General features: G+C 54.7%; 1 protein-coding gene across 1 annotated transcript in view; it reads right to left on the reverse strand.

Annotated features, from left to right (window-relative positions):
* Window positions 1–22,593, reverse strand: part of GTF3C1 (general transcription factor IIIC subunit 1) — a 76,468-nt gene that overhangs the window by 41,581 nt on the left and 12,294 nt on the right. The window contains exons 5-7 of the mRNA XM_066383110.1: window positions 22,091–22,187; window positions 15,424–15,547; window positions 559–720 (exon numbers count right to left, since the gene is read on the reverse strand). Of these exons, the coding sequence (XP_066239207.1) occupies window positions 559–720; window positions 15,424–15,547; window positions 22,091–22,187 (383 nt within the window). The remainder of the gene's footprint in view (window positions 1–558; window positions 721–15,423; window positions 15,548–22,090; window positions 22,188–22,593) is intronic.

Here is a 22,593-nt window from a genome sequence, read left to right on the forward strand (position 1 = left end):
TATTTGCCAGGGTGTCCTTGAACCTGCGGCTAACCCAGCTCTCCTGAGCCGCCCGGCCTTGTGCTGTTCCCGCCCCGCCAGGAGGGCACTGCTGTCTTACACAGACCTGAGGGGACATAGGGACAGGCTGAGGGACGAGGGGAGACAGCTTTTTCCCTTTACCACTGGGATTCTCAGCCTGCAGTGACTCCAGATCAGTTTTAGAGGGGAGGTGGCTCTTCAGTCTCTGGGAAATGATACTAATTGCTAATATTTTCAGTGCTTTGTATGCACCAGGTACTGCCCCAAACGTCCTCATTCCTCATTCAGTCCTCATCACGTGCGTGGGTGGTCACTATCCCACTTTGCAGATGAGGGAATTGAGGTGTGGAGGACCTTGCTAGTCACAGGGCTAACAAGTGGCCCAGCAAGGAGTCAAACTCAAATCTGACCCTAAGGCTACGTACGTCCTCCAAGGAACCACGGTGCTTCCTGCTTCCCGCCTTTGACACACGGGCAAAACATTTCTTAGCTCAGATGGTCGGAACCGTCCGCAGCAGGTGTGAGAACAGGACTTACTGAGTTCGTAGGTCTGCGTGAGCATGTCCCGCTCATACACAATGTCCACTGTAGGCAGCCCCTTGGAGATGAACTCCTCATCGTCGTCGTCGTCCTGGTCGTCTTCGACCTTCCGCTTGAATTCCTTCAACAGCTTGAGGCAGCGCACCATGATGTCGGTCCCTGCAACACAGGCACGTGTCTGCCAGCAACGAGAGCAGCAGGGTACGGGGGGGGCAGACCCAGAGAGAGGGCACACACAGTATTGAGCCTGAAACCTCTCTGACTACAAGACTGAAAACTTATTCCATAAACGGTTTTGCTTTTTAACATAAATCAATAGTCCTGTTATAAAAACAGCAGTCTTCTGTGGAGACGAGCCCCAGGCTTGTCCCCACCTCCCCAGCATGGAACAGCGCCGGCACACGGCAGGCACGCTTGTCCCCGCCTCCCCAGCCCGGAACAGGGCCGGCACACGGCAGGCACGCTTGTCCCCGCCTCCCCAGCATGGAACAGCGCAGGCACACGGTAGGCACGCGTGTCCCCGCCTCCCCAGCATGGAACAGCGCCGGCACACGGTAGGCACGCTTGTCCCCGCCTCCCCAGCATGGAACAGCGCCGGCACACGGTAGGCACGCTTGTCCCCGCCTCCCCAGCCCGGAACAGCGCCGGCACACGGCAGGCACGCTTGTCTCCGCCTCCCCAGTCCGGAACAGCGCCGGCACACGGTAGGCACGCTTGTCTCCGCCTCCCCAGCCCGGAACAGCGCCGGTACACGGTAGGCACGCGTGTCCCCGCCTCCCCAGCATGGAACAGCGCAGGCACACGGTAGGCACGCTTGTCCCCGCCTCCCCAGCCCTGAGCAGCGCCGGCACACGGTAGGCACGCTTGTCCCCGCCTCCCCAGCCCGGAACAGCGCCGGCACACGGTAGGCACGCTTGTCCCCGCCTCCCCAGCCCTGAGCAGCGCCGGCACACGGTAGGCACGCTTGTCCCCGCCTCCCCAGCCCTGAGCAGCGCCGGCACACAGTAGGCACGCGTGTCCCCGCCTCCCCAGCATGGAACAGCGCCGGCACACGGTAGGCACGCTTGTCCCCGCCTCCCCAGCCCGGAACAGCGCCGGCACACGGTAGGCACGCTTGTCCCCACCTCCCCAGTCCGGAACAGCGCCGGCACACGGTAGGCACGCTTGTCCCCACCTCCCCAGTCCGTAACAGCGCCGGCACACGGTAGGCACGCTTGTCCCCACCTCGCCAGCATGGAACAGCGCCGGCACACGGTAGGCACGCTTGTCCCCGCCTCCCCAGCCCGGAACAGCGCCGGCACACGGTAGGCACGCTTGTCCCCACCTCCCCAGCATGGAACAGCGCAGGCACACGGTAGGCACGCTTGTCCCCACCTCCCCAGCCCGGAACAGGGCCGGCACACGGTAGGCACGCTTGTCCCCACCTCCCCAGCCCGGAACAGCGCCGGCACACGGTAGGCACGCTTGTCCCCGCCTCCCCAGCCCGGAACAGCGCCGGCACACGGTAGGCACGCTTGTCCCCACCTCCCCAGCATGGAACAGCGCAGGCACACGGTAGGCACGCAAGCAGTACTGCTGAAGAATGAAAACCACCTTTTCCCGAGGAAGCTGACACCCTCTGCCAGCCGAGTGCAGCAGCAGTGTGAGTTCTACAGCCTTCTGGCCATTTCAGGAGGCCTTTAACCCAGTGACTCCAAGTGCGGGAATTCAGTTCAAGAAAATAAACAAAAAGAGGCGAAAGCTGCCACCATAACAGGCCCACCCAGCACTCTGTGTAGCACTAGCTTTTATGAATAAAGCAATGGCGGGGAGTCAGTGGTGGCACCCAGAGAAGCCGCCACACACCGGGCTGGCGCCGCCTCGAACCGTCACACTGCTCTGACATTCCGCCCGCAGCCCCGCACAGGGAAAGCAGTGTGTGCCTACGCTGGAGCGAGGCGAAGGTGCAGGAGAAGTTACACATGCGAACTCGCTGGATCCTGACAACCCTGGGCGGCACTTCACCGATGAGAAAACCGAGGTCCAGTGGGGTCCACTAACTTACCTGAGCATCCGACAGCTTGCAAGCGACAGGGGCAAAGTTCCTCGGGCAGGACCGCTCTCCAACATGGGAGGGATGGTTCTGCACTGAGCTGTCCTGTGATACATGGCAGTGTGGAGGCAGAACAATGTCCCTTAAGGACACCCACACCCTGATTCCTGGAACCTATGAATGCTATCTCCTGTGGCAAAGGACTTGCAGGCGTGACTGGGCTTTTGTGGTGGTGGAGGATTATTATCCAACGAGCCCAGTGTCACATCAGTGTCCCTGTAAGAGGCAGGCAGGAGGTAAGAGGGGGAGACAGAAAGTGCCATACTCCTGGATCTGAAGACGGAAGAAGGGACCCTGGGCCAAGGACTTCAGGTGACGTCTAGAAATGGGACAGTGCCAGGGGGCGGGTTCTTCCGGAGCCTCCAGAAGCAGCCCGGCCCTGCGGACAGCCTGACCTCAGCCCAGCGCCACCTGTGCAGGAGCGTGGCCCCACGGGCCTTCCTGGGGTGCGAAAGGCCCGCACCAGAGCCCGGCCAACTGATGTCCGAGCAAGGTCAGGTCCAACCACTCCGTAGGGCAGGGGAGCCTCGTGGCTTAGAGACATTCATAAACCAGAAAGCACCTCAAGGCCCTGAACTCCTCAAGTTATATACCCTCAGAGTAAGGTCCGCCAAGGAAGACCCCCAGAACTTTCCAGGAGGGCCAGGTCGGGCGAACAGCAGGAGTGTGGGCAGCCGTGGCAGTCTTCAGGCACTGGCCTGGGGCTGACTCTTCGGGGACAGAAAATCCCCCAGGTCATGACTGTTTCAGAGTGGAAACACGAAGCCACAGGCAGCACAGGCTCCTCGAGGCCTCCGCTCCCTCCGTCCAGGCCCTCCCAGGCCCCTTGCTTTCCGGGACTCCCCTTGGCTCCAGGTCCCCGCCTTCTCCCTCTACTTCTCTCTGCTCCATGGGGGCCGTAAGCACCCAGGAGGAAGAACGTGGACACGGGGACTCCTGAGCCCATCGGGAGGGGTGAGAACTGTATCAAGGCTAACCCGACCGGGGCTGGGTCCTCCCTTGGAACGGAGGCACCGGCTGGCCGACACACAGGGCGGATGTCCACCAGGCCATTCCCCACAGTCTTCCTCTGTCCTCTACTAGAGCCCCTCCCAGCCCCCGCCCCTCACCTCGCTCCTAAGATGGTACTCACTGAGCAATCTGCTGTTCCTAGTATCAGAACTCCTGCCATTTCTTGAATATGAGCCGCGTTCTGGACAATGATCTCAGCTCTCCACATGTGCCACACGAGCTAGTCTGCACCACAGCCTTAGGGGTAGGTGCTACCACCCCGTTCACACTCAGAGAACATGAGCCCTAAGGAATTTGCCCAAACCCCCACCCAGGAGCAAGTGAGAAGCTGGCTTTTACCAGGCAGTCTGTCAGAGCCTTTGATGACACAGAGCTCCTAGCTGACAGAAGTCCATGGGACAGAGAACAGCGGTGACCTGGGGCCAGGGAACACGCTTCTGCGTGAGCAGGGGACACCTTCAGCGATAGCCCAGCGCTTTCCCTTCCACTCCTTTGTGACTTCCTTAAGGGGCTCACTAGCCAGGAAGACACACAGAACAACCCTCCAAACACAAGTGGGAGAGGAGAAATGTCACTATACACTCGTGGACTCAAAGGCCAACAAAGGGAAAACCCTCTCGGCCACCGAAGGTCCTGCTCTGCACAGCGTCCCGGAAGCCTGGGCCACTTACCCACGCTGTGCCCGCCTGTCTCTCTCAACATGCCGCCCTCGGGGACACTCCCCTCTCCCCAGGCCACATCACGCGTTACAGGGGCAGCACGCACATGGTGAAGGGTCTGGACTCGCCTGCTGGAGCTGGCATGTAACCCTGGGCAAGCTGGCCACCGGCCTCAGCCTCAGCTGTCCTGCCTGTCACCTAGGGCCGACGACCACGTCCTGCCCCACGACGTGTGGGAGAAGTCAGACACAGCTGGTAAAGGACGCCAGGCAACGTGGAATAGTTTCACTGGCCCTTTATATCTTCCTCAGAGTTCTAGAGTCTTCTCAGCCTCAGAGTTTCGATGTTTATTATTAACACTGAATAGTAAACAGCTCATACTTGCCTTTTTAAGGAGCCTGTTCCAGACCACAAGTCCGCTACAACCAAGGCAAAAGGGCGAGAGCGAGGCCCAGTCAGCGCCCTCAGGCAGGGCGAGCGCAGCCCGCCCCTCCCTCTGCGCTGCCACTCCGCAGCCAGCAGTGCCCGGGCAGGAGGCTGGCCTGCCAACGGCAACCTGACACCTGGGTGCTGGGCTTTCTCTCCGGGAACGAGAGGCAGCAGAGCTACAACCACATCGCTCCCTGCATGAGCTCTGAGCACATGGGATTCTTGGCATTTAAAAACGCGTTGCGCTAATGCCAGCAGCTCAGCCGCTCGGCACAAAGGAACCATGCAGTTTTTTTGTGTCCAAGACCCAGGACTAGCTCGCCTTAGCATGAAGAAAGAACGGCTTAACTTTAACACTCTGAAGACCCAGGAAAGCAGAAGGGAGGGGAGACTCCTCACTGAGCGCCACCGTGTGTCCTCCGGTGTTTTCAGGAGCTAGTCACTTAATCATCCCGTGGATTCTGTGTTCTTATCGCCATTATGAGAAAGGAAACTGAAGCTCAGAAGGGTCAAGTGATCTACCCGATGTGCTGGACACAGCAAGTGGCCCTTCTTCCACACTAGGTCACCTGGCTGGGCTAGAATTTTGCATTTCTCCCAGACAGCACTGTTTGGGGTCAGGGAAAACCCGGGGCGGCTGGGAGGTGGAGTCCACAACTTGCTTCTCCCATTCCCAGGAAAAGCTCTCTTCTGGCCCCCAGCAGAATGGCACTCACAATGTGAGCCCCCCGAGGAAGAACAGAAGCAAGATGGGAACGAGGAGCACCGACACCGACTTCCTCCTGAAGAGCCACAAGCCACAGGGAAGTCCTGCTGGCGAGCCGGGCAGATGCTAGGAGATCCAGTGTTACTCTCCTCCCACCTCCAACACACACACACACACACACACACACACACACACACACACACACACCGGGCAGATGCTAGGAGATTCAGTGTTACTCTCCTCCCCCCACCAACACACACACACACACACACACACACACACACACAGCCGGGCAGATGCTAGGAGATCCAGTGTTACTCTCCTTCCACCTCCAACACACACACACACACACACACGCACACACACACACACCCGGGCAGATGCTAGGAGATCCAGTGTTACTCTCCTCCCACCTCCAACACACACACACACACACACACACACACACACACAGCCGGGCAGATGCTAGGAGATCCAGTGTTACTCTCCTCCCACCTCCAACACACACACACACACACACACACACACACACACACACAGCCGGGCAGATGCTAGGAGATTCAGTGTTACTCTCCTCCCCCCACCAACACACACACGCACACGCACACACACACACACACACACAGCCGGGCAGATGCTAGGAGATCCAGTGTTACTCTCCTCCCCCCACCAACACACACACACACACACAACACACACACACACAGCCGGGCAGATGCTAGGAGATTCAGTGTTACTCTCCTCCCCCCACCAACACACACACACACACAGCCGGGCAGATGCTAGGAGATCCAGTGTTACTCTCCTTCCACCTCCAACACACACACACACACACACGCACACACACACACACCCGGGCAGATGCTAGGAGATCCAGTGTTACTCTCCTCCCACCTCCAACACACACACACACACACACACACACACACACACACACAGCCGGGCAGATGCTAGGAGATCCAGTGTTACTCTCCTCCCAACTCCAACACACACACACACACACACACACACACACACACACACACACACAGCCGGGCAGATGCTAGGAGATCCAGTGTTACTCTCCTCCCCCCACCAACACACACACACACATGCACACACACACACACCGGGCAGATGCTAGGAGATCCAGTGTTACTCTCCTCCCCCCACCAACACACACACACACACACACACACACACACACACACAGCCAGGCAGATGCTAGGAGATCCAGTGTTACTCTCCTCCCACCTCCAACACACACACACACACACACACACACGCACACACGCGCACACACACCGGGCAGATGCTGAGATTCAGTGTTACTCTCCTCCCCCCACCAACACACACACACACACACGCACACACACACACACCGGGCAGATGCTGAGATTCAGTGTTACTCTCCTCCCCCCACCAACACACACACACACACACACACACGCACACACACACACACCGGGCAGATGCTAGGAGATTCAGTGTTACTCTCCTCCCCCCACCAACACACACACACACGCGTGTGCGCGCGCGCACACACACACACACACACACACGCACATTCCTGACCCGGGCCGGGCTGGTCAGTGCTCGAGTCATTTCGAGTCTGGATGATAAGCTGGCCCGCGGGAAAGTCTGAGGCCGCGACTTCCACGAGCACCTGCAGAGGCCCGACCCGGGGCTGGAAGCGCGGAGTTCAGCGCAGCACCCAGAATGACGCAGGAGCTGCTGCAGTCCCCGCTCAGGGTGACGGCACGGGTTAAAAGAATGGGCTCTGGAGTCGGTCTGTCTGGTGGGCACCTGCCTCTGCCATTTACTCGCTGTGTAACGGTGGGTAAGTGGAATGACTTCTGGGGCTCAGGTACTCAGCTATAAAACGGAGACAAGAACAGTACCTTTCTCAGAGTACTCGGGACAGTGCCTGGCATACAAGTAACACTCAACAGCAGTGCCTACAGCCTTTACCGTTGCTACTATACCCACGACAACCCTGGGAAACAGCTTTTAGGATCAAGAGTCGTCTCTAGTCACCCAGGCTGAAAATGCCAGGAGACGGGTCTTCACTCCAGCTCCATAGCGTCTGTTCCGTGTTGGGCCCAGAACACAGAGGGACAAGGGTGACAGGGTCCCCACCCTGCAGAGGGCGGCTCCTGAGCGGCTGGGGTGCGCCGGGGACATGTGTTTGGGCCTCCCACAGCCCAGGTGAGTTGAGCTCTACGCCGGGTAAGCTGCTAACGTCTCTGGCTCAGGTCCCTCTCCTGAGGCGGGGATAATGGCAGCCCTGTGAGCGGGGTCAGGGCTGGCTGTGAGCAGCGGAAGTGCTGAGCACGCAAGCTGTGGGGCTGGGGCTCTCCTGCCAGCCGGACTCGGTGGGTGAGGGCACAGCAGGACGGGGCTGGCAGGGGGGCAGACGGAGCTGACGCTTGGGCAGGATGGTAAAGGGTACACAGGAACTCTCCGGGCAGAAGAGGACCGGCATTCCAGGCAGCAGAGAGGACACCAGCAAAGGCACAGAGGTGGGAGCGACAGGGCCATTGGGGAAGTGGCGTTTTCTGTCTTATTTTATTGTTATACTATTTATCTTCCTGACTGATAGTGATGGCTCATCATTTGTTAAGCCAGTGTCCTTTAATCAACTTTGTCACTTTCCACTTAAAGATTTCACGCTGTTTATAACTGTTTTCCCAGCACCATCGCTAGTCTAGGTTTTGAACTTCCCTGACGACCTTTCTCTCCCCTTTCTGTGTGCTCACTCTTCATCCTTGTTTCTAATCCTCTCTTTTTCATTCCAGTTTTCCGGTTTTTGAGCTCTTTTAAACATTTTTATTTATTTTACTGCATTTTAATCCTTCTCAATACGGCTCATTTCTCCTTTTTCTTAACTTGTATACTTTAATCTAACTATAATATTTTAAAGGTCCCCTTTTGTCATGGTAATGATCTTAATTTAATTTGCTGTGCTGTTACGTTTGTTTTTGTTTTTAATGAACAGCTTTATTGAGATCAAATTCACATACCATGCAATTCACCCATTGAGAGTGTACAAGTCAGTGGTTATTTAGTATGTTCACAGGTGTGTGCACCTGTCAACAGTCAATTCTAGATCATCGCCTCAAACCATTTAGCTAAGTACTTACTAATCTACTTCTCAACGCCCTATACTGAACTTTCCCGTAAATGGAATCACACAGTAATGGCCTGTTGTGATTGGCCTTTCCCCATTGAATGGTCTTGGCACTCTTGTTGAAAATGAGTTGGACCACAGATGTGTGCCCTTATTTCTAGATTCACAGTTCCATCCCATTGATCTTTGTATCTGTCCTTGTGTCAGTACTGTGCCGACTTGATTACTGTTGCTTTGTATAAATGCTGAAATGGGGAATCGTGGGTTCTCCCACTTCTTGTTTCTCAGAATTGTGTTAGCTTTCTGGGCCCCTCGCAATTCCGCATGAATTTTAGAACTAGCTTGTCAATTTCTACAAAGACGTCAGCTGGGCGTCTGACAGGCGTTGAGTGGAATCTGACGCTCAGTCTGAGGAGCACTGTTATGTCAGTGCTAAGTCTTCTAATCCACGAACACGGACGTTCCCCCCACTCCCTAGATCTTAAACTTTTGTCAACATGTGTAACAGCTTTCAAAATATGTTTTGTGCTTCTTTTGTTATTCTTAAGTATTTTATTCTTTTTGATGCTATTGTTTTCTTAATTTCATTTCTGGGTTGTTCATTTACAAGTGTATAAAAATACACTAATTTTTGTATATATATTCATCTTGTTTCCTGCAAATCTTGTTGAACTTGATTTTTGCTTTGTAAGAATCATGGGCTAACAGCTGTGGCAAGGGTCCACATCATAAACAGACCCACAGCCATCCGCTGCAAAGCTCTCTGCCCTGTCACCGAACCCGGAGGACCTGCTCAGATGGCCACCTTGGGCCTCAGCCACAGGAAGCCCAGCTCCCGTCAGCTGCTTCTGACTGGGATCCTTTCTGAGGGACTGCGAAGTTCACTCCCATCTCTCTTCCCTCCTTTTCTCAGCCCTATTTAATAAGCACAGAGTGACTGGTAAACACTTGAAGAAAATAAACCAAATTTGCAAAACAGATCAGTTCAGGTTGACTGTTTTCATTACCAAGGATGTTCTTGCTTTTTGCAAAACAGATCACTGTAGCTTTCTGTAATGCATTTGAAATATGCCTAAATTCAAGCTCTTTGTTTATGGGCTTTTAGAAACCGACATATCCGGGCACACCTGTAAATTTACATGAAGTAACACATCACCTTTATTTATTATTTAAGTCCTGTCTATGCCATAATGCCTTACAGGGAAAGTTTTATGTTAATTTTGCCAACTGAGATGACAAAGCTCTAGGCAAAAAAGACTAGCACTGCATTTGTCCCTGTCTCCTGCACAAGGAAGGTAACCGAAGTGGCAGCTAATTAATTTGAACTTGCTAAACATTTGCTTAGTGCCTGCTCTGCTCCAAGCACACGCTGCACAGCATCAAGGACAGGCGGTGCGTGAGGAGAGGCCGCCACCCCCACGGAGCTCACAGTGACTGAAACACGGCGTGACCGGGACGTGAGGGGACTGCTGTTAGGAGGCCGAGCAGCAGAAGGTGGGGACAAGATTACCACGGGCACGATGGCCTCCTCAACAGTCCGAATGGACGCGCTGTGGTGTGTGTGACAATAGGGCGCCTGCCCTCTTAACCCCACAGACGGAGCTGAAGCCACCACTCTCCTCAGTACTGTGATCTGGGTCACGCTGACCCTCCTGCTCGGAGGCCTCATCTTCCCAGCTTTAGACTTCGAGATAACCTGGGACCACTCACTGTGTGACAGACCTCTGAGCATGGACATGCCTTCAGGGTCAGATGGATGACACTTCAGAGCGAAGCCAGTTGTGGGTCCCATAGCAGAAAGTGCCCTTGACCGGCAGGGAAGATGGGCCCACAGAAAGGGGCAGCACTCCTCCGCCTTGCCAGTTGCTACTGAAGAATGCAGTTCAGTGTTGCCTAATTTTATTTGTACAGAGAAGCTGAAAGGCTGACTTTTTAGGTAAACTTTCTGATTTTTAAATGCCAGAAACAAACTCAATTAAAACAAACACCGAGAGCCACATTAAATGCATATGGCCGACAGGCCACCGGCTTGTGGCCCCTGATCTGTGTAGTGACTCTTGTAAGACCCACAGCATTCCGGAAAGTAGTAGTATTATCCCCAGAAAATCCTGATGAGAAAAATGAGGTGTAGAGAGGTCATCATCCCAACGGGAAATGACAGAACAGGAATTCCAGCCCGGGGCTGTCTTACTTCAAAGTCCGTCCAGGCGTCTTTACTTTCAAGTGGCTAGTTTACTTTCCAGGGACCTCAAGCCTGGAAGAAGCTTTGCTCCATGGCTGCCGCCCAGCAAGAAAAGGTCTTTAATGGTATTTTCATCTTTGTTTCTCCATGTTTTAAAAATAAAATTTCTTTCTTTCTTTCTTTTTTGAGAGAGAGAGGGAGAGGGAGAGGGAGAGGGACAGGGACAGGGACAGACTACTGACAAGAAGGGAGAAAGATGAGAAGCATTAGCTCATAGTTGCGGCACCTTAGTTGTTCATTGCTTCTCGAAAGTGTCTTGACCGGGGGCTCTGGCCAAGTGATCTTGGGCTCAAGCCAGTGACCATGGGGTCATGTCTGTGATCCACACTCAAGCTGGTGAGCCTGCGCTCAAGCCAGCGGCATCAGGGTTTTGAACCTGGGTCCTCAGCATCCCAGGCCAACGCTTTATCCACTGTGCTACCACCTGGTCAGGCTTGCCTGTTTATTTTTAATGCCTTTCTTGCAACAGGCAAGAAAGTAAAAATGATGAACAGATCCACAGGTCATGACAATTTTAAGCATGCAGACAGTCTTACTTCTAGTCCAACGCTGGGGGTCCTCCAACAGTTACGTCCCTAGTACACCTTTTGGTTCCTGGCCCCTTTCCTCCCTGCTCCAGGACACAGCAGTACTTCCCGGTTTCCTATCTACTTGAAGGCTGATGCCACCCACTCTTCCCTGAGGAATTCTAGTCACAGCACTGAAGGGACTCAAAGAGGAGGTCTGCCCTAGAGCACTTCCTTACCACCCCAGGTGTGCTGTCCTTTGCTCTGCACCTGTTGTGTGGTAATATCTGTGTTATCAGCTTCTCCACAAGACTTCTCAGACACAGGGAAGGCCGACAGGGTGGGCAGGGAGTCCAACTAAGCAAGGCAATAAAGGACGAGACATACCCTCAGAGTGGTACTTCTTAGTCACTCAACAAATTCGAAAGCCACTTCTTACAGCAGAGCTGAGTGCTGGGTCTGTCCTCATCGAGCACGGCCTCCCGAGCTGTGGTTACGAAGCCGTCTCCACAGGACACGTTCTATGCTGACAAAGTCCAGCACACAGGCGTGAGCACATTGGGTTTACGAAGCCGTCTCCACAGGACACGCTCTATGCTGACAAAGTCCAGCACACAGGCGTGAGCATGTTGGGTTTACGAAGCCGTCTCCACAGGACACGCTCTATGCTGACAAAGTCCAGCACACAGGCGTGAGCATGTTGGATTTACGAAGCCGTCTCCACAGGACATGCTCTATGCTGACAAAGTCCAGCACACAGGCGTGAGCACATTGGGTTTACGAAGCCGTCTCCACAGGACACGCTCTATGCTGACAAAGTCCAGCACACAGGCATGAGCATGTTGGATTTACGAAGCCGTCTCCACAGGACACGCTCTATGCTGACAAAGTCCAGCATACAGGCGTGAGCATGTTGGGTTTACGAAGCCGTCCCCACAGGACATGCTCTATGCCAGGGGTCCCCAAACTACTGCCCGCGGGCCGCATGCGGCCCCCTGAGGCCATTTATCCGGCCCCCGCCGCACTTTCAGAAGGGGCACCTCTTTCATTGGTGGTCAGTGAGAGAGCGACGCAAAGCACGGCGTCGCTCACGTACAGTACTACTTCCGGTGACACAGGACACACGTGTCACGGCTCCAGAAGCGCGTCATATCACTTGTTACGGCTAGCAGTGACAAATATGGAACCGGACATTGACCATCTCATTAGCCAAAAGCAGACCCATAGTTCCCATTGAAATACTGGTCAGTTTGTTGATTTAAATTTACTTGTACTTTATTTTAAATATTGTATTTGTTCCCATTTTATTTACTTTAAAATAAGATATGTGCAGTATGCATAGGGATTTATTCCTAGTGTTTTTTATAGTCCGGCCCTCCAATGGTTTGAGGGACAGTGAACTGGCCCCCTGTGTAAAAAGTTTGGGGACCCCTGCTCTATGCTGACAAAGTCCAGCACACAGGCGTGAGCACGTTGGGTTTACGAAGCCGTCTCCACAGGACACGCTCTATGCTGACAAAGTCCAGCACACAGGCGTAAGCATGTTGGGTTTACGAAGCCGTCTCCACAGGACACATTCTATGCTGACAAAGTCCAGCACACAGGCGTAAGCATGTTGGGTTTCCTTGGAGTTGATAACTTTGTTCCCACTTGCTTGGTTTTCCGTGTACCTACTGTCAAATTCATGCTCAGACTGTGACAAAGTACAAGGTGCACTAGACTCACTCACAGGCACTGGGCATGGCCTTTGCAGACTTCCACTGGTCCGGAATCGTATGCACAGGCTGCTCCCAGAGCCGGCTCCGCGGTTCCCTCTGCCATCTCCCCAGGGCGTGTCACGCCCCCCACTCCCTGCACCCACGCTTTCCTGCCCCTTGGCTTAGTCTGCCACCTGACGGTGTGCATCCTCCCGTGGGTCCCTAAGAGAACACAGGAGATGGGAGAGGCAGCTGTGCAGCTCTGCGTCCTGCAAATGTCCTTATTCTCACACCTGAGTAAAAAACTGTAGACCGCAAGTCCGTTTCCTTCAGAATGCTGTTGGCCTCGCTCCAAGGTCTTCCAGTGTCAGTTACCACTGGGCAGTCTGGGGTCCCCTCCCTGAAGGCTCTTGACCCCCGGATTTCTGAAGTCTCGAGATATCGGATTTAGTGTGGGATTCCTTCTGTTCACTGTGCTAAGGCACCAGACAGGTCTTTGGGTCTGGAAACCTCTCCCTGAGGTCTGGAACACAGTCGTGTCGCTTCTCCCCCACTCCCCCACGCAGCGCCCTGCACACGCCCTCCCTCCGTCTCCGGGACCCGCGGGATCTGGAAACCTCTCCCTGAGGTCTGGTAAAGGTCGTGTCGCTTCTCCCTCACTCCCCCACTCCCCCACTCCCCCACGCAGCGCCCTGCACACGCCCTCCCTCTGTCTCTGGGGCCCGCGCTGTGTGGATTTTTCTCTCGGCCTCTTACTTTCCACTTAGCTCTCCTGTTACCCATTTCTTTTGAGTTTCTATTCTTCCTGGAAGATTTTCTCAACTTTATCTTACTATCTTCTTCCCTTCTACTACATCTTTTATTGCAAGTCATATTTCTTTTAATTCCAAGAGCTCTTTTTTATTTTCTGCACGTCTCTTCTTTATAGACTCTTGCTATGGTTTCATGCATATAATCTCTTCTCTCTCTGAGGATTCTCTTTTTTAAAAACGTTTTCTTCGGCTCTTCACTTCGTTTCTAAGCTCGTCCGTTTCTCTTACATTCATACTAGTCTTCCTCTCATGTTGGGGGAAACACTGAAATGCTGCCCCGAAGCCCCGAGTTTTAGGTGTTTTGGAGGCGGGGGGGGGGGGGCTGTCACGTGCGGGTTTCCGTGAAGGGCGAGCAGGCAGGACCAGTTATTATGATGAGAAGCCTGCAGATTTCATCAGCTGTCTTTTCTCCTGGACTGGTCGGCTTCTGCAGAGAGGAAGTCTCTGGCCTCTGGTCTGGGCGGGTGGAGGTCTGGCTATTCCAGGAGCCACACTGGGAATGGCAGTGAGGAGACTTACCTTCCAGTGTACGGGCATTGTCACTTGTCACCTAGCCCCCATTTTCAGTATAGCACCCTGTCCCTATCTGGGCCTCGTGCCTGTGAGTCTAGAATCCCTCCGGTGAGTCTTCTCTTGGGGTAAACCAGACTGGGTCTCTGTGGGCAAGGGCCCTCGCTTGGCCGTGTGCAGCAGGGAGGGGCCGGGGGTACAGATGGCTTTTCACACGACCACTGACCAGCTCTCCAGCTCCAGATCCGTCCACGCGGCGCTTTCAAAGGTACCCGGAATCTCCAGTTTCAGCCGACTTCAGGTCCTGAGGCGTCAGGTCTTGGCCACTGCCCTTGGCAGGCACTCTGCTGCCCCAGTCTGCGCAGTCGGTTCCCATCGCCCATCTACCTCTGAGCACCGACATGCTGTTGACGGCTCTCTCTGCCATCACATCCCGCCCTTTCTGTACCAGTGGGTTTACTTTCGTATCTATCATCATCCCTAGAGCTGAATTCGGGAGACGACCATCTTTTACTGAAAGCTCTGACCCTCAGCTTTTTTAATGACTTTGGTTAATCAGGGGAGGTAAACAGCACGGCACAAAAAAATCAAGAATAGAAAAAAAATAAAGGAGTAAGGGAGGTTTTCAACGTTTTATAGACCATTGTCCTTAGTTGAACTTTTTGAGATTTAAATCTTACCTCTGCTGCTGCTGCTCAGAGTGTGCAATCTTATGTAAGTTAGGCAGCACTCTGTCTTACAAGTAAAATGGTGATACTACCTAAATAATGGGACCTGGCAACACAGTGTGCTTCAGTGGCTTCGTGTACAAAGGACCAGGAGAACCTGTCCTTTGTACACTGGGGATTTGAAAAGTTAGAGGGACAGCCACACAGAGACGTTTGCCAGCAGTCAGAGTCACTGTCACTCAGCAGACACTTCCGGAGCACCTTTATAGAGAAGACCCCAGCCGGGCACCGGGGAAGAGCTGAGGGGATGTGAAGGCCCCCACAGCGGGCAGACACGACGAGAGGCGGCCGGAGCCGAGAGGGAGGGAGGAGCGGAAGCCGTCCGCGCGGCCCAGGGAAGCGAGGCCGAGACCGCCTTTACCTTTCTTTGTCTTGCAGGGCCCGCGCTCAGGGTGAATCTCGTGCAAGGGAAGAGAGATCACCTTCGTCAGACCTGCATTCAGCATGTACTGGTACAGGCGCTTGAACGTCCTCTCGCACAGCCCCTGCCAAGACAACAGGGAAAGCGACCATTAGGCACAAGCAGGTGGCTGAGACTACTAAAGAAACACGTGAACGAACACAAGTTCGAGACCCGAGTTAATTGATCATCCTGAGTGGGAACACACTGGCGGTATCAATGAGGAAAGGCTGCCAAGTGGCATTGTCAAGGGAACAAAACAGGCGCAGAGCAACGCAGGAACAGCTGGACCTTCCAATGACGGGACACACACACACACACACACACACACACACACACACACACACACACCACGATGACGACAACAATGACCACACACGACACTTTTCCCAGAGAGACCCCGAAGGATCTACCGGGCTGAGAACGAGGTCGAGGGAGGGAAGAGGAGACTTCTCATTGTATACCTTTTCATACTGTTTTAATTTTTACCAACTAAGTGTATTAATTATTAATACATACACGCCTCCCACAGGCAGTGGAACAGAGAGAAAAAAAGTTAAAAACATTTTTAAAATTGTAGTCTATCTGTGCAGTCACGACTCGCCCTCACTCACACCCCGGCCACAGTCTATCTGTGCAGTCACGACTCGCCCTCACTCACACCCCGGCCACAGTCTATCTGTGCAGTCACGACTCGCCCTCACTCACACCCCGGCCACAGTCTATCTGTGCAGTCACGACTCGCCCTCACTCACACCCCGGCCACAGTCTATCTGTACAGCTCACGACTCGCCTTCACTCACACCCCGGCCACAGTCTATCTGTGCAGTCACGACTCGCCCTCACTCACACCCCGGCCACAGTCTATCTGTGCAGTCACGACTCGCCCTCACTCACACCCCGGCCACAGTCTATCTGTGCAGTCACGACTCGCCCTCACTCACACCCCGGCCACAGTCTATCTGTGCAGTCACGACTCGCCCTCACTCACACTCCGGCCGGAGTCTATCTGTGCAGTCACGACTCGCCCTCACTCACACTCCGGCCACAGTCTATCTGTGCAGTCACGACTCGCCCTCACTCACACTCCGCCACAGTCTATCTGTGCAGTCACGACTCGCCCTCACTCACACTCCGGCCACAGTCTATCTGTGCAGTCACGACTCGCCCTCACTCACACTCCGGCCACAGTCTATCTGTGCAGTCACGACTCGCCCTCACTCACACTCCGGCCACAGTCTATCTGTACAGCTCACGACTCGCCCTCACTCACACTCCGGCCACAGTCTATCTGTGCAGTCACGACTCGCCCTCACTCACACTCCAGCCGGAGTCTATCTGTGCAGTCACGACTCGCCCTCACTCACACCCCGGCCACAGTCTATCTGTGCAGTCACGACTCGCCCTCACTCACACCCCGGCCACAGTCTATCTGTGCAGTCACGACTCGCCCTCACTCACACTCCGGCCGGAGTCTATCTGTGCAGTCACGACTCGCCCTCACTCACACCCCGGCCACAGTCTATCTGTGCAGTCACGACTCGCCCTCACTCACACTCCGCCACAGTCTATCTGTGCAGTCACGACTCGCCCTCACTCACACTCCGGCCACAGTCTATCTGTGCAGTCACGACTCGCCCTCACTCACACTCCGCCACAGTCTATCTGTGCAGTCACGACTCGCCCTCACTCACACTCCGGCCACAGTCTATCTGTACAGCTCACGACTCGCCCTCACTCACACTCCGGCCACAGTCTATCTGTGCAGTCACGACTCGCCCTCACTCACACTCCGCCACAGTCTATCTGTGCAGTCACGACTTACCCTCACTCACACCCCGGCCACAGTCTATCTGTGCAGTCACGACTCGCCCTCACTCACACCCCGGCCACAGTCTATCTGTACAGCTCACGACTCGCCCTCACTCACACTCCGGCCACAGTCTATCTGTGCAGTCACGACTCGCCCTCACTCACACTCCAGCCGGAGTCTATCTGTGCAGTCACGACTCGCCCTCACTCACACCCCGGCCACAGTCTATCTGTGCAGTCACGACTCGCCCTCACTCACACCCCGGCCACAGTCTATCTGTGCAGTCACGACTCGCCCTCACTCACACTCCGGCCGGAGTCTATCTGTGCAGTCACGACTCGCCCTCACTCACACCCCGGCCACAGTCTATCTGTGCAGTCACGACTCGCCCTCACTCACACTCCGCCACAGTCTATCTGTGCAGTCACGACTCGCCCTCACTCACACTCCGGCCACAGTCTATCTGTGCAGTCACGACTCGCCCTCACTCACACTCCGCCACAGTCTATCTGTGCAGTCACGACTCGCCCTCACTCACACTCCGGCCACAGTCTATCTGTACAGCTCACGACTCGCCCTCACTCACACTCCGGCCACAGTCTATCTGTGCAGTCACGACTCGCCCTCACTCACACTCCGCCACAGTCTATCTGTGCAGTCACGACTCACCCTCACTCACACTCCGCCACAGTCTATCTGTGCAGTCACGACTCACCCTCACTCACACTCCGCCACAGTCTATCTGTGCAGTCACGACTCGCCCTCACTCACACTCCGGCCGGAGTCTATCTGTGCAGTCACGACTCGCCCTCACTCACACTCCGGCCGGAGTCTATCTGTGCAGCTCACGACTCGCCCTCACTCACACTCCAGCCACAGTCTATCTGTGCAGTCACGACTCGCCCTCACTCACACTCCGGCCACAGTCTATCTGTGCAGTCACGACTCGCCCTCACTCACACTCCAGCCGGAGTCTATCTGTGCAGTCACGACTCGCCCTCACTCACACTTCGGCCACAGTCTATCTGTGCAGTCACGACTCGCCCTCACTCACACTCCGCCACAGTCTATCTGTGCAGTCACGACTCGCCCTCACTCACACTCCGCCGGAGTCTATCTGTGCAGTCACGACTCGCCCTCACTCACACTTCGGCTGGACGATACAGCCTAAACGACTGTGAGCGCATCCCAGCTACAGGGTTTCAACCACCCGCCTCCACTACCGCCGTGTTTTTTCACGTAAAAGTCCTTAACTTGCCAACACTGAAAAGTGAGAGATTTCATATAAAAAGCCACATGCTGCTTCTCCTGAAAAACAAGAGCTGGCAACAAACCCCAGGCTGTGCTCCGTGCAGCGGGCGGAGCCGAGGACAGCTGCCCCGCCCAGACTGCGCAGTCTCCATGGTGCAGGCGCTCCCGGAGGCCCTGCAGAGAGGCTGGCAGTTTCCTCTGAGTGCCACTTTTGTGCTACTCTTCTCTTACGACAGTTAAGAGAAAATGAAGTATCTCTTGAATCCATGCTGATATCAAGCTGAACTTCTCCAGTTCTGCCGGACCTGTGGACTCATTTGTATCCCCAGCCCGGCCACTGCTGGGCTTGACTCTGCAACCCCTGACCGGGGAGGCCGGTGACCACTGCTGCAAGTCACGACTAGCCACAGGAGCACGCGTGACTGAGAGCTGTTAGGTGAGTCTCACAGGTTTTCCTCTTACACTCTGGGGACAGAGAGGGAGCAAATGTCTGTGGGCTACCGGACCACGTGTGTGATCAACTCCGACTAGCCAGCACTCTGGCTGCTGGGGGCAGAACATACAGCTATCAAAGAAATACAGGTGACCCCCATATGGCTCATTCAAACCCACTGGCTTGGAAATCTATAGTTGACCTGGCCATGCCCCCAGTATCGTGGAAAGAACCTTCAGAAACTCATCCATCAAACCCCAGCCCCAACACATGGTCCTCAGCCCTGGTCCATTCTGCGGGAGGGAGGATGATGTAGTCCTGCCTCTGAGGGCTACCATCAGGGGCTCACAAAAGAGAAAGAAGCAACAGGAGCCTCCGTTGCCCTGTCCCCCAAAGTCAGCACCCACATTCCTGTCGTCTCCCTCGCCTACGGCTAGGTACTCACTGACTCCTGCCCAGGCCGCCCTGACCTCGACTCCCGCTGCCTCATACTCACTAAATCCTAAAGTGAAATGTCGTCCACCCAAACTTGTTCCTCTTTCTGTACTTGACTTTATTCATACATCCATTCACAAATACAACTGAGCCTTTACTGTGGGCCAGGCACTCTCCTCATGGTGGGGTTCAACAGTGAAGACATGGTCCCTGGCCTCACGAGCTGGCCCTCCAGTTCCAGTTGATGTCTGCGAGCAGCACTAACCCACGCAGGACCAGACTCCTCGTTCAGCTCGACATCCTGGCTGCGGTCACTCCCCAGGTCCTGCTAGTAGCTCCTCCCAAATGTCCCCTAAAAACTTCCAGTGAGTTTCCCACCCCGCCTGCGGCAAGAGCACCTATCTCGCTGCCCACTTCCAATCTCTCCCCGGTTCACCAGTTCATTTCCTGAACACGCTTCTCTCCTGGTAACTCACCCACTTCTAAACTGCCACCAGCACTCTACCAGGCTGAAGTCCCCAGTCCTCCACCTGGCACTCAAGACCCTGCCTAGGTGGCCCCAGCTTCCCCTTCCCACCGACCCCGAAAAAGTTCCGCAGCCTCCCCCAGCCTCCCCTTTGCTCAGGCCGCTCTCCCTCACCAGGAATGCCGCCCCTCCTTTGTCTGCTCCGGGAGCACCCGACTTCCAAAGGCCAGCTCTGACACTCGCGCCAGGGCGCCCCAGCTCTCCGAAGGAGGCACCCCCGCCTCCCGGAGCTCCGCCCCGCCTCCCGAGCAGCTCTCCAGCGGGTGCCCCTCCGCCCCTCGAGCGGGTGCCCCTCTGCCCCTCCAGTGGGTGCCCCCTGCCTCTCCAGGTCCACTGACTGCTCCACGGCAGCGCAAGCCCCCCCCCCTCGTTAGTTTTTGCCATCTTGGTGTGGGATGTGGTTCTGACTCACAGTACCCACTCACTAAAGTTTCTGTCGAATGAATCAATGAAATGTCCTGTAACAGTTGTATCTCGTTGCTTCTAGTCCGCAGGGCTGATCTGAGACCAGACGAGGCCCTCTTGCCCGCGTGGCCCAGTAAGGAGAGGGCTTCAGTCTGTGTCTGCCTGGGCCGCCCAGGAAACATGAAGAGCGAACAGGCAGATAGTCTTTCATTGGGCACGTAGGAATCTTCTTCATTTACGTTAGGGTCTCTTAAGAGGCCTGAACAGTCTCTACCTTTCATTTTTCTAGTTTTGATAAGACTCAGACAGAGAAACATTTCTCTCCTACCACAATCAGCAGTGCACACATACAGACAAATTGCGCCGACTCTGTGCCCCAGTGTCTGAGGTGACAGAGCAGCGGTCTGGGGCGCTGGCCAGCGCACAGCTGGCCCGAGAGAATGAAGGCCCAGGCCTGCCAGAGCTTCTAATATTTCAAGGGAAGCTAGAAACTTAGATGTTTCAGGAGAAATCTCAAACTTTAAAAAATGCTAGGTCAAATGTATTTTGAACAATGTACAGGCCAAGAGTGACCCACATGCCTCGGTTTGTAGCGTCTGCTTTGCGGCCACTGGGGTGCAGTGAACCTAGCGTGGGGAGCAGACCCTCCCCTGAACAGTAACAGCCGCGCCAAGAGCTTCCTGACGGGGCACACGGTGAGCAGAGGGACCGTCCTGACGTCTGGGAGCGGACTCTCAACCATGTTCCTTTGGGGACTAATTTCTGTTACCCAAAAATCTTAAGCTTCAAGTTCTACTTAACCTAGAGGGCAACTGGTTTTTCTCCCATTTCTAATGCTGGCTTTTCCTACACTGCCACTGAAGACTGCTCACGCCAGACTGGAAGCAGCACCCCCCACGCCTTCCTCCGCTCGTTCTCACTCGCCGCTGCCTCTGCTCTCGGCCCCAAGATGATACAGGCCAGTAACTGCTCTCTCTCCGTGTCATCTCACCCCCTTCTTAGTAAAGTCACTGATACGTCAATATAAAACCCCTGGGAACAAGATTACAAGCTGGGCCCTGGCAGGGTAGCTCAATTGGTGACAGCATCATCTCAACATGCTGAGGTTGTAGGTTCAATCCCCAGTCAGGGCACAGACAAGAATCAACCAATGAGTGCACAGATAAGTGCGGCAACAAGTCTGTTTCTCTCTCTCTGTCTCTCTAAAAACCAAATATTTTTTACAATTACAAGCTTAATTACGAAAGTAAATGTCCATGTCCAGACTTACCACTCCATAGGGACTTTCTTTTTTAAACTTTATTTATTGATTTTTAGAGAGAGGAGAGAGAGAGAAAGGTGGGAGGAGAGGAGCCAGAAGCACCAATTTGTAGTAGTAGTTGCTTCTCATATGTGCCTTGCCTGTGTAAGCCCGGGGATTTGAACCAGTGACCTCAGCATTCCAAGTCGATGCTTTAGCCACTGCGCCACCACAGCTAGGCCTCCATAGGGGTTTTACAGCAGGTCTTAGAACAAATCCCCGGGGGAAAGGAAGTCAGTCAGGAGCAAGGAGGGTGAGGGTTAAGGCCTGGGAATTTTTTGTGAAAATCTCACTTGTTTCATGCAGGGAGAGGCAAGATCGCCCTACAATTCACAGGAACAGCACTGGACCAGGCACTGCGGGCTGTGGGGCAGGGCAGCGAGGCCTGCCCGGGGCGGGGGCGGGGTGGCCAGCCCAGGGGAACCGCCCGGGGCGCCCGCCCACCCACAGGTCCCAGCAGCTCACCAGCTCTTCCCGCAGCTTCCCCAGGGTCTCAATCTGGTTATTCCGCGTGCTCAGCACCATCGAAAGCTTCTCCATGAGGATGTTGTATTTGCTCCTCCTGTGACAAACATGAATCGGTTCATTTATTCAAACCTATTGCTAAAGGCTGCTTATTTTTCCAGGCAAGAATTCAAGCCCGACTCCTGAACTTTACGGCTGGAGAGAGTGGTTCGGTCACTTGATCAGGGGCAGTGTACAGACTAGACTCTATGAAATGACCCTCTAAAATGCACACTTTGGTAATACCTCAAAGTTGAGGCTGATAGTCCTTATCTCTCACTTGGTGAGGAAGGCCGGGCTATCTCATGAAGAATGTCAGTGAATGAAGAAGCTGCCCTAAGGCTGCCGGGCCCATGACGTGAACCGAGGCCGCCCCCGCAAGTCCAGGGCTCTCAGCACTGGATCAGGACACCACTGACTCTGAAGCCCTGGGCTGAGTGATGGGTCCCTCCTTACGCTGCATT

Source organism: Saccopteryx leptura, chromosome 4 (assembly GCF_036850995.1).
Source record: "Saccopteryx leptura isolate mSacLep1 chromosome 4, mSacLep1_pri_phased_curated, whole genome shotgun sequence".
Lineage (NCBI taxonomy): Eukaryota > Metazoa > Chordata > Mammalia > Chiroptera > Emballonuridae > Saccopteryx > Saccopteryx leptura.